This window comes from Crinia signifera, chromosome 11 (genome assembly GCF_055691185.1).
Source record: "Crinia signifera chromosome 11, ASM5569118v1, whole genome shotgun sequence".
Lineage (NCBI taxonomy): Eukaryota > Metazoa > Chordata > Amphibia > Anura > Myobatrachidae > Crinia > Crinia signifera.
The window spans coordinates 78,336,356-78,348,907 of NC_139227.1; the positions used below are offsets into that span (position 1 = coordinate 78,336,356).

General features: G+C 40.2%; 1 protein-coding gene and 5 non-coding genes across 6 annotated transcripts in view; 5 read left to right on the top strand and 1 right to left on the bottom strand.

Annotated features, from left to right (window-relative positions):
* The window catches only part of LOC146045066 (syncytin-1-like), a 68,703-nt gene extending 56,554 nt beyond the window's left edge, over positions 1–12,149 (bottom strand). Inside the window, exons 1-2 of the mRNA XM_083163756.1 lie at positions 11,890–12,149; positions 6,134–8,208 (exon numbers count right to left, since the gene is read on the bottom strand). Of these exons, the coding sequence (XP_083019882.1) occupies positions 6,134–7,847 (1,714 nt within the window). The 5' untranslated portion in view covers positions 7,848–8,208; positions 11,890–12,149. The remainder of the gene's footprint in view (positions 1–6,133; positions 8,209–11,889) is intronic.
* TRNAT-UGU (transfer RNA threonine (anticodon UGU)) lies at positions 554–626 on the top strand. The gene has a single exon. It is a non-coding gene; the product is annotated as a tRNA-Thr (tRNA).
* Positions 1,628–1,700, top strand: TRNAT-CGU (transfer RNA threonine (anticodon CGU)). The gene has a single exon. It is a non-coding gene; the product is annotated as a tRNA-Thr (tRNA).
* On the top strand, positions 3,245–3,317 carry TRNAT-CGU (transfer RNA threonine (anticodon CGU)). The gene has a single exon. It is a non-coding gene; the product is annotated as a tRNA-Thr (tRNA).
* On the top strand, positions 3,616–3,688 carry TRNAT-UGU (transfer RNA threonine (anticodon UGU)). The gene has a single exon. It is a non-coding gene; the product is annotated as a tRNA-Thr (tRNA).
* On the top strand, positions 5,006–5,078 carry TRNAT-CGU (transfer RNA threonine (anticodon CGU)). Its single transcript has one exon. It is a non-coding gene; the product is annotated as a tRNA-Thr (tRNA).
* Positions 12,150–12,552: the final 403 nt, after the last annotated feature.

Here is a 12,552-nt window from a genome sequence, read left to right on the forward strand (position 1 = left end):
TATTTCAAGTTCAATGTGTGCATTTAGCATGGAGATTGCAAATGATTCAGAATCGGCCATTTGTAAACAGTGTCCATTGGGTCAAAGAGCTACAAATTAAAATCAAAAATTAAATTTCAAATTTGATTTCTTTGAAACCCCACAAATGCATGATTTTTTTTTAAACATACATACTCATGTAACGCTTCATATCTCAGGGGTAAGCGCACTGGTCTTGTAAACCAGGGGTCGTGAGTTCAAATCTCACTGGGGCCTACCAGTTCTTTATTGTTACATCTACTAAAACTTAATTTGCATGACAGTATGTACAGTGATCTTAATTTGCATGACAGTATATACAGTGTTCTTCTCAAGTCTCAAGTGAGAAGATCTATTTCAAGTTCAATCTGTGCATTTAGCATGGACATTGCAAATGATTCAGAATCAGTCATTTGTAAACAGTGTCCATTGGGTCAAAGAGCTACAAATTAAAATCAAAAATTAAATTTCAAATTTGATTTCTTTGAAACCCCACAAATGCATGATTTTTTTTTAAACATACATTCTCATGTAAGGCTTCATAGCTCAGGGGTTAGAGCACTGGTCTTGTAAACCAGGGGTCGTGAGTTCAAATCTCACTGGGGCCTACTAGTTCTTTATTGTTACAGCTACTAAAAATTAATTTGCATGACCATATGTAAAGTAGTTTCATCAAGTCGAAAGTAAAGAGATCTATTTCAATTTGTTCACATACTTTGATAGTCAATTTGGAGCATCACTTAAGACGTTCATTCTATTTTTCTGACTGTTTTCAATTGCATGTCTCATATCTTTATTGTTCAACCAATTCTATGCATGCCCCAAGCATAGCTATGCATCCAAACTCCTTGAGCTCATTGTTTACAACCTCTTCCTACCTATCTGTTCATTGCCTATCTGTCTCCTCTCAGGACTCTACCTCACCCCTCTTCCACTAATAGTATGTTTCCTGCAAGGTTCTTTTCTTTGTCCTCTCCTTTTCTTTTTGTATGCATCCTCTTTAGTTGAGCTCATTAGCTTTTTTGACTGACAATATCATCTTTTTGCTGCTGATACTCAAATCTACCTTGTCTCCCCAGACTTTTACTCACTCGTATCTCCACCAGTCTATCAGCTATCTCTTCTTGGATGTCCCAGCGATTTGTGAAACTAAACACGTCTAAGACTGACCTGATTATCTTACCACCCTCCACACTGCGTCATCTTCCACAACTGCATTATATATTGATGGCACTACAGACTCTTCTAGTTCTCACTTTCTCCTCTCCCATTTACATCTATGACCTTATCTCCCTTTAAATTCCCACATTTTCTCATTACCACTCCTGCCAATTGCTTACTTTCTACCACTCATGCCTCCAAGACTCTTTACTGTTTTGTTTTTTGCAAATTTGTTTATGTGCTCTGTAATTGGACAATGCAGATCCCTTGTGGCACTAAATACAGAATAATAATATTTCTTGAACACTCTCATTGGAAATATATCATAGAGTTTCATTTGAAAAAAGTGTACATTGGCATGAATTGCCAAAAAATGTACAATTTGCAATTGATTATGTTCCTCCAGTACACAGACACCATATATGTCTAGAAATTAATGCACCTCCATGGCTCCATAGCTCAGGGGTTAGAGCACTGGTCTCGTAAACCAGGGGTCGTGAGTTCAAGTCTCACTGGGGCCTTCCAGTTCTTTATTGTTTCATTTACAAAAACTTAATTTGCATGACAGCATGTACAGTGATCTTAATTTGCATGACAGTATATACAGTGGTCTTCTCAAGTCTCAAGTGAGAAGATCTATTTCAAGTTCAATGTGTGCATTTAGCATGGAGATTGCAAATGATTCAGAATCAGTCATTTGTAAACAGTGTCCATTGGGTCAAGGAGCTACAAATTAAAATCCAAAATTAAATTTCAAATTTGATTTCTTTGAAACCCCACAAATGCATGATTCTTTTTTAAACATACATTCTCATTTGCAATCTCCATGCTAAATGCACACATTGAACTTGAAATAGATCTTCTCACTTGAGACTTGAGAAGACCACTGTATATACTGTCATGCAAATTAAGATCACTGTACAAGCTGTCATGCAAATTAAGTTTTTGTAAATGAAACAATAAAGATCAGGGGTTAGAGCACTGGTCTTGTAATCCAGGGGTCGTGAGTTCAAATCTCACTGGGGCCTACCAGTTCTTTATTGTTACATCTACTAAAACTTAATTTGCATGACAGCATGTACAGTGATCTTAATTTGCATGACGGTATATACAGTGGTCGTCTCAAGTGAGAAGATCTATTTCAAGTTCAATGTGTGCATTTAGCATGGAGATTGCAAATGATTCAGAATCGGCCATTTGTAAACAGTGTCCATTGGGTCAAAGAGCTACAAATTAAAATACAAAATTAAATTTCAAATTTGATTTCTTTGAAACCCCACAAATGCATGATTCTTTTTTAAACATACAGCTCATTGTTTACAACCTCTTCCTACCTATCTGTCCATTGCCTATCTGTCTCCTCTCAGGACTCTACCTCACCCCTCTTCCACTAATAGTATGTTTCCCGCAAGGTTCTTTTCTTTGTCCTCTCCTTTTCTTTTTGTATGCATCCTCTTTAGTTGAGCTCATTAGCTTTTTTGACTGACAATATCATCTTTTTGCTGCTGATACTCAAATCTACCTTGTCTCCCCAGACTTTTACTCACTCGTATCTCCACCAGTCTATCAGCTATCTCTTCTTGGATGTCCCAGCGCTTTGTGAAACTAAACACGTCTAAGACTGACCTGATTATCTTACCACCCTCCACACTGCGTCATCTTCCACAACTGCATTATATATTGATGGCACTACAGACTCTTCTAGTTCTCACTTTCTCCTCTCCCATTTACATCTATGACCTTATCTCCCTTTAAATTCCCACATTTTCTCATTACCACTCCTGCCAATTGCTTACTTTCTACCACTCATGCCTCCAAGACTCTTTACTGTTTTGTTTTTTGCAAATTTGTTTATGTGCTCTGTAATTGGACAACGCAGATCCCTTGTGGCACTAAATACAGAATAATAATATTTCTTGAACACTCTCATTGGAAATATATCATAGAGTTTCATTTGAAAAAAGTGTACATTGGCATGAATTGCCAAAAAATGTACAATTTGCAATTGATTATGTTCCTCCAGTACACAGACACCATATATGTCTAGAAATTAATGCACCTCCATGGCTCCATAGCTCAGGGGTTAGAGCACTGGTCTCGTAAACCAGGGGTCGTGAGTTCAAGTCTCACTGGGGCCTTCCAGTTCTTTATTGTTTCATTTACAAAAACTTAATTTGCATGACAGCATGTACAGTGATCTTAATTTGCATGACAGTATATACAGTGGTCTTCTCAAGTCTCAAGTGAGAAGATCTATTTCAAGTTCAATGTGTGCATTTAGCATGGAGATTGCAAATGATTCAGAATCAGTCATTTGTAAACAGTGTCCATTGGGTCAAGGAGCTACAAATTAAAATCCAAAATTAAATTTTAAATTTGATTTCTTTGAAACCCCACAAATACATGATTCTTTTTTAAACATACATTCTCATGTAAGGCTTCATAGCTCAGGGGTTAGAGCACTGGTCTTGTAAACCAGGGGTTGTGAGTTCAAATCTCACTGGGGCCTACCAGTTCTTTATTGTTACATCTACTAAAACTTAATTTGCATGACAGTATATACAGTGTTCTTCTCAAGTCTCAAGTGAGAAGATCTATTTCAAGTTCAATGTGTGCATTTAGCATGGAGATTGCAAATTATTCAGAATCGGCCATTTGTAAACAGTGTCCATTGGGTCAAAGAGCTACAAATTAAAATACAAAATTAAATTTCAAATTTGATTTCTTTGAAACCCCACAAATGCATGATTTTTTTTTAAACATACATTCTCATGTAAGGCTTCATAGCTCAGGGGTTAGAGTGAGTTCAAATCTCACTGGGGCCTACTAGTTCTTTATTGTTACAGCTACTAAAAATTAATTTGCATGACCATATGTAAAGTAGTTTCATCAAGTCGAAAGTAAAGAGATCTATTTCAATTTGTTCACATACTTTGATAGTCAATTTGGAGCATCACTTAAGACGTTCATTCTATTTTTCTGACTGTTTTCAATTGAATGTCTCATATCTTTATTGTTCAACCAATTCTATGCATGCCCCAAGCATAGCTATGCATCCAAACTCCTTGAGCTCATTGTTTACAACCTCTTCCTACCTTTCTGTCCATTGCCTATCTGTCTCCTCTCAGGACTCTACCTCACCCCTCTTCCACTAATAGTATGTTTCCCGCAAGGTTCTTTTCTTTGTCCTCTCCTTTTCTTTTTGTATGCATCCTCTTTAGTTGAGCTCATTAGCTTTTTTGACTGACAATATCATCTTTTTGCTGCTGATACTCAAATCTACCTTGTCTCCCCAGACTTTTACTCACTCGTATCTCCACCAGTCTATCAGCTATCTCTTCTTGGATGTCCCAGCGCTTTGTGAAACTAAACACGTCTAAGACTGACCTGATTATCTTACCACCCTCCACACTGCGTCATCTTCCACAACTGCATTATATATTGATGGCACTACAGACTCTTCTAGTTCTCACTTTCTCCTCTCCCATTTACATCTATGACCTTATCTCCCTTTAAATTCCCACATTTTCTCATTACCACTCCTGCCAATTGCTTACTTTCTACCACTCATGCCTCCAAGACTCTTTACTGTTTTGTTTTTTGCAAATTTGTTTATGTGCTCTGTAATTGGACAACGCAGATCCCTTGTGGCACTAAATACAGAATAATAATATTTCTTAAACACTCTCATTGGAAATATATCATAGAGTTTCATTTGAAAAAAGTGTACATTGGCATGAATTGCCAAAAAATGTACAATTTGCAATTGATTATGTTCCTCCAGTACACAGACACCATATATGTCTAGAAATTAATGCACCTCCATGGCTCCATAGCTCAGGGGTTAGAGCACTGGTCTCGTAAACCAGGGGTCGTGAGTTCAAGTCTCACTGGGGCCTTCCAGTTCTTTATTGTTACATCTACTAAAACTTAATTTGCATGACAGCATGTACAGTGATCTTAATTTGCATGACAGTATATACAGTGGTCTTCTCAAGTCTCAAGTGAGAAGATCTGTTTCAAGTTCAATGTGTGCATTTAGCATGGAGATTGCAAATGATTCAGAATCGGCCATTTGTAAACCGTGTCCATTGGGTCAAAGAGCTACAAATTAAAATCAAAAATTAAGTTTCAAATTTGATTTCTTTGAAACCCCACAAATGCATGATTTTTTTTTAAACATACTGTTAGGAGTGGTTACTTTAACCTACCTCCTGAGGTGGACTCTAACCTACCTCTGGATAGGGAGTTGGACTTTAACCAATCTTCCTTTATCCCTTCTTCCTCAATTTGGTGGCCCCCCTTAGAGCTCCGTGAGTGTTAACCCTGTATATGCTGATCAGAAAAGAAGACCATCATGTATGCAAGGTACAACACTGATTTATTGTTTACACATACAGCATATTTATACAGTATAGCATGCATGGGCTCGACAAGAGATGATTGGATGATACAGGGGTGTAGCAGGGAGGAGTTCCAGTTACTGTCTAGGGGATATATGTTATTATTATACAAGGACATGGGAGAACAGACAGTTTTTGTAGAAAACATGTGAAATACATCTTACAGGAAATAACCTTGAGCAACGCAGCCTTGAGCAGCAGCAGACTGTCACAAAGCAGAATAGAAACATGTAATTTTCCACTCACTATAAGGCATTTGAGACAAGATGGAGAACAGCATACAAAATGGTGCATAAATCCTTTCAATCCCCTCTTAGAATCATAATTTATTTAAATTATTTGATTCTCACGTGTGCTTTTCCTTTTAATACGCTGTTCCCTCACATATGTAGCATAGTCATCGGGTGTAGGGGTTTCGGAGGAAAGATCAATATACATAATAGCAACAGGTGTTGTGGTACCTATATATTTGGAAACTATTCTCCTGCCTAGTGGAAAAATACAGTAAGCAACGATTATGATGAACAGAAGTACAGTAAGTGTAATGATACCTAGTTGAGTTAAGGCATGTTTCCAGTTGCTCATCCTGCCGAACCAAGCAGCCCAGGGGTCAGTGACACCTGAGTTTTCCTTGAGCTCTCGGGATAAGTCTTCTAATTTTTTAATGGCTAGTGTGACTTTGCCATTGGGACCTGTATTGTCAGGAATGAAGGTGCAACATCCTGCAACTGTGTTTATGTATACACATGTACCACCTTTCTCGGCCAAGATCATATCCAGGGCCATGCGATTCTGGAATGTCATCTGTGATGTGGCCTCCAGTTGTTCTGCAATACCTTTCAAGGCATCCTTTGTATCATTAACAAATCTCTGTTGATTATAATACATATAGTTTATCCATGCAACATTCTTATTGATTGTAACCTGGGGCAGCAGAGATTCAAAGCCAGCAGCTACTTCATCTCGGGCCTTGAACTCGTCTGGGACACCCCGGGGTACACCAATAGTATCAATGTATACGTGTGGGTCAAAGCTTTCCAGTGGGGTACTTCTCTTTTGTCTAGGGTGTGGGTCAGGTAGGGGTGAAGGTGTTTCAATGGCTGTTGGCAAAATATGGATAGGCATAATGATTTTTGAGAGAGCACATTCGCCTCTCCATACACTGTCAAGCTTTGCTCTAATTTTCATGTCCCCACAAATGAAATAAATGTCACCAAGGGATTTCTTCATGATGGGTAAGGTTACATACCTGCGGATGGCACAGTAACCATCCGGGAATGTTTTCAGATCTACCCCCTTAGTGACATTAGAACAGTAACAAGTATAGTTGCCTGGATATATGGTGATTGTGTTACCTGGATTGGTGTTTTTTTCTAAGATGGGGTAGTTCTTCTTCCATAACTCACATTCATTATCTTTAGTTTTATTGCCAGTGTATAAGGTAAAAAAACATTCATCCTCTGATTCTGGTATGTTAAGGGGGACGGTACCAAGGTGGGGTCTGGACTTAGCACATACATAACAGTCAGTTCGGTTAGTCTGTCGTGCATTGTATTTCATCCATTCTAACCAAAAATTCACATCAGCTAAACCTGTCTCTATGGACATGGTGTCCTCATATGTGGGATTACTGATAGCAACCATATCTTTAAAGGTACTTATGTGTGGTTTGAATGGGGATAATGGCTGGGGCCTGGCGGGGGATGGTGGCTTACGGAGGGAAAGGTATTCCTGATTGTTAAACATATCTTTGAGATAGAATTGTTGTCTATCACTGGCATATCCACCTCCCCACCATACCCCTAGAACATACATTCCAGCATCACTGGGGCTGGGATTTTCAATATTTATAGTGCAATAATAGTCATATCTACCGTTATCCTTAGTGATAGTCATCCTAGAAAGTAATGGCTTACCATACTTGTCCTTTCGATCAATAGCCAAGGTGGGTTTGTATGCCCAGTCGATACCTGAATTCCACCCCACTGCTCCCCAATAATTGCAGTTATTTCCCCAATAATAATCATCTGTGACACAAATATATACATTTTTAGTCTGGCTGAGAGCTGATTTGGATGGCATGGACCACATGTTACTAGGTATGACCGTATCATAGTTTATTCGGTAAGTGGCCACGCGAGTGGTAGATGAATTGTACCAAAGGGTAAGCACATCATCCTGACTGGTAATATCCACTTCTGCGGTACAGAAATTATAAAGAACAAGAGCGAGTAAAGTCAGCAGAGCTAAGATAGGGGGAATCATTTCCTTCAAGGGTCCTCTCGGCCTCAGTAGGAATTCCGTTTTCCTCGATGTCTGGATCCCCTACCGGCAATTCTTCTCCTCGTAGGAGGTCAGAGTTATTAACTCCCGTTAGTACCTCACTGGTCCGGTCTGTGTCAATCTCAGGATCGGTGTCGACCTCTGTGTCGAAAGTAGTTGGAGTAGGGATTTTCTTCACTCTGGATGCGTGGATCCACGTTGGGTTGTCATCGGTGAGCACAGCAGTTCTTGTCACAGCGACCACCTCTGTCTCAGGACCGTAGGAGAAATCACCTGGATTCTTGTTGCGTGGAAGGACTTTAACCACAACTTTGTCTCCGACTTGGAATGGATGTGTAGGTTTCTGTGGATGACAAGGATTTTTAAGTACAACTTCATGTTCAATTTCGTCTAGTCTGTGTATTAAAGTCCTTACATATTCTTCTCTGATTACTTCTAAATCTCCTGCTTGTGTGACTAGTGGTTTCCTTGCCCAGGGGGTGGGGAAGGGGCGTCCCATTAGTATTTCAAAAGGGGAGTAACCTAGAGTCTTTTGTGTATATGGGTAAAATCAATCTGCAGGTGAGTAAACGGAGTGGTGGGGTATTCAAGATGTTGGTGTTTTGCTTTATTGGGATTGTTAGGGTTGTTTCTAAGACACACAATACATCTACTAACATATTGGGTGACAAGTTCTTTTGCATTTGTGATGTAAAAATCATTGGTGAGGAGCAGTGTTGTCGTGACTTTGCTGTGGTGACCTACTCCGTGCTATGAACAGTGAGGCACTTGTTTGGGGGATACAGGGTTTCCCCTCTTTGCAGATTAATCCAGTCCGTGGATTCTTCTGCAGAATTGGGTATGTCCAATCTGATAAATCAGAGTTAGAGGCAGTTGCCTGTAATTCTGTAAGTAAGTATGTGTCTTCTAGTGACGGTGGTGACATTATGGTAAGTGTGAGGTTGTATGTGGATGTGGCAGCAGCTTGTTTTGCAGCAGTGTCAGCGAGGGCATTGCCCCGTGAGATATCATCTTTTCCACCAGTATGTGCTTTGCAATGGAGAACGGCAATGTGTGAGGGCAATGTGATTGCGTGCAATAAGTCAGCAATAAGTTGGGCATGTGAGATGCCTTTTCCATCAGCGCCTGTGAAACCTCGGCGCTGCCAAATCATGCCGTGGTCGTGAACAACGCCATAAGCAAATTTGGAGTCTGTGTAAATGTTGACAGGTTTTCCTGTGTACAAGTGACAAGCTCTGGTGAGAGCGATTAGCTCAGCAGCCTGTGCTGATAGCAGAGGAACTGCTTTTGCTTCAAGGACAGTTTGAGGAAGTTTAACTACTGCGTAGCCTGTCTGGTATGTTTTGTCATTTGGTCGACTGCAGGAGCCGTCGACAAAAATTATGTCGGCGTCGGGTATGGGTACAGCCGACATGTCACTTCTGGGTGAAGTTTCTGAGTCGATTGTCAGAGAACAGTCATGTGGGGGAGGTGCTTCGTCATCAGGTCCTTTTAAGCCTAAAAGGGCATTAAGTATGGGCACAGGTCCTTCTGTATTTGTAGCATATTTGATAACAAGTGATGGGTTACCTAGTAAGAGTACCTCGTAACCACTAAGACGCTGGGCTGACATGTTGTGTGTGTAGCCCTTTAAGTAATGCTACAACATTATGTGTGGTATGGAGAACAGTGGGTGAGCCTAGGGTGAGTGTGGTTGCCATCTCAGCTATCATTGCACAGGCCGCCAGTGCCTGAAGACAGGCAGGCATACCTTGGACCGACACCGGCATCACTTTGGAAAAGAATGCCACGGGGCGCAGCTTACCTCCATGTTCTTGTGTCAGCACACCCGCCATGGTTTTACATTTTGTCCCTTGCATATAAATGAAATGGTTGTACATAGTTTCGGAGGGTCAATGCCGGACTTTTTATCAACATACATTTAAGGCTTTCATATATGCATTTAACATTTCTTGTGACCATTGTATCTGTTTAGGTTTGTCATTGAGTGTGGCTTGTCTCAAAATGTTATCATAGTAGGAACAGTCAGAAATCCACTGTCTGTAATAATAGTGTTTGGGCGGACCAGACCCAGTACAGACTGTATGCGTTGTGGGCTGACTTTCCTCTCTCCCTTTTTCAAGACAAAACCTAAATAATCAACATTCTTTTTGCACCATTGCATTTTTGCTTTTTGACACTTTGTGCCTCACATTCACAGAGCCAGTTTAACAGTGATATACCATCCTCTCGGCATGCCTCCTTTGTTGAACTACAGATAAGCAGATCATCTGCATACTGTAGCAGGACTGAACCATAGGGGGGGTGCCAGGGGGTTAATATGGCTTGGAGCACGATGCTGTACACAACAGGGGAGTCAATATACTCCTGTGGCAGTCTGCATCATGTTAAATGCTGGCCTCAAAAGAAAATGCAAATAACAGTTGTGTCTGGGTGTCCACAGATATGCTAAAAAATACATTTTTTCAAATCGGTTACTGAGAAGTAGGCGGCATCTACAGGGATGGCTGAGATGAGTGAGTTTATATCAGGTACAGTGGGTGCAATGGGAACAATTAATTGGTTTATTGCTCTGAGGTCCTGTTGACCATGTCTGAGGATTTACAGTGTCTAATTCTGTGTTTGGGTCAGAACTGTCAGTCATGAGCAAGTGTGGTGATGAAACATCGATTTCCTTTCCTATGTCATGGCCCTTTAAGGTCTGTCCCTGCCAGTCAATCTGAAATCTGGGGTTGTCCCTGCCAGTCAGGTGGGGACATGAAAATTATTTTATTTTTACTAATTTTTGAACCCATGTTTAGTTTTATGTCCTTTTATGTTTGTGTGAGAACTTTCTCCACCTTTTAATTTGTTCCTGATGTTCAGGGTTTTGACTAAAGTCAAGGAAATAGAGTAGTTGACTACCTTCAGGTAACTTGTGGATCTGGTCTAAAGTTTTAGGACAGATAATAGGATATGTGAAAAGGTTAATTGGTATATCTGTTAAGAAAAATGGGTATGTCTGATCAATGTATTTTTCAATAAGTCCTGTATTCAAATGACAACCCAATATAATAACGGATTCTAAAACGGTGCCATTAGATGATGTCTTTGTTGTGAGTTTAAATCTTGTGGGTTCTCTAATGACAGATGTCAATTTGGGCCAATAATCGTCTCTGTCGGGGTTATGGTACCAGAGGACGATACTACATTTACAATTTAAACAAGTACCTATGTATGGATGTCTGGGGTGTGACATAGACGTAGATGAAGTATGAGAGCGTGAAAAATTCTTAGTATCCAGACCAGGGGCGCCGTTTCAGTAAGGCAGGAGTGTACCTACAGCAGCAGACTGAAAGGGTTGGTCTTTATCTGAATACTGTGTGAATTATGTATTCACTTTATACATCTCATAAAAATTAATGTTTATGATTGGTTAGTTATAACCACAGACTGTCTACGTGACAGTGGATAGAGTCAAGTGGTTTTATCCTGAAAACTGCATATGAAGCCTCACGTTGCGTTACCCCAAAGAGAGGGGAGCATATAGTCCGCAAGTCTGTTGGCATACAGTAATCAATGAGACAAGAGAGAGAAAGAGTTAGTGTGCGTCAACTTACCAACCGCACAAGATGTACAAGTTAAATACATATATCGCATGTGTGTTCACTTACCAACCACACAAGGATATTACACGTAATACAACTTATACTGTAAAAAAGGGATAGTAAGAAATGGCCATATAGAAAAAAGGGCGATCAAATTGAGGTGACTAATGAGCGGACCCCTTAGGTCACTCTTTATATATTACCAGATCACTGATCTGCGTGTGCACACTATAAAACAACCAGCTGAAACTTTACTACTTTTGAAGTAAAGGTCTATACGGATTCAGGATTCGATATGTCCGTGATCCGAGAACAGGCAACAGACCACGTATGGGTGTCAACAGTTCAACGGGAACGAAGATCGAAATCCCGGGCCGGGCCCCCAGCTGTTAGGAGTGGTTACTTTAACCTACCTCCTGAGGTGGACTCTAACCTACCTCTGGATAGGGAGTTGGACTTTAACCAATCTTCCTTTATCCCTTCTTCCTCAATTTGGTGGCCCCCCTTAGAGCTCCGTGAGTGTTAACCCTGTATATGCTGATCAGAAAAGAAGACCATCATGTATGCAAGGTACAACACTGATTTATTGTTTACACATACAGCATATTTATACAGTATAGCATGCATGGGCTCGACAAGAGATGATTGGATGATACAGGGGTGTAGCAGGGAGGAGTTCCAGTTACTGTCTAGGGGATATATGTTATTATTAGAGACAGGATTATATGCAACATAAAAAGCTTGAAATATGCATGCAAATATGCATGAAAAATACTTAAAATATGCATGAACAGTGTTAAAATATGCTACATTAAATAATAAAAAAGTAATTTTTAACTTATTTATTTAAAAATCAGCATAAATTTAGTTGCAAATAAACTTCAAAAATAGGCCCACAGCACCTGCAGATGTTTAGTGCTGTACACAGGATTTTTTTTCTTCCTGGCTGCTACAGCAGACTGCAGCCTCCTAGGCTCTTCTGGCATAAACTACACGGACCCTCATCTCCAGCGCCGATGGATCAAATGTCAGCATAGCGTGTGAGGGCGGCACAGTGGAAGGCTTCCTCCCTGCGCCGCATACTCACTGTGACATGGCAA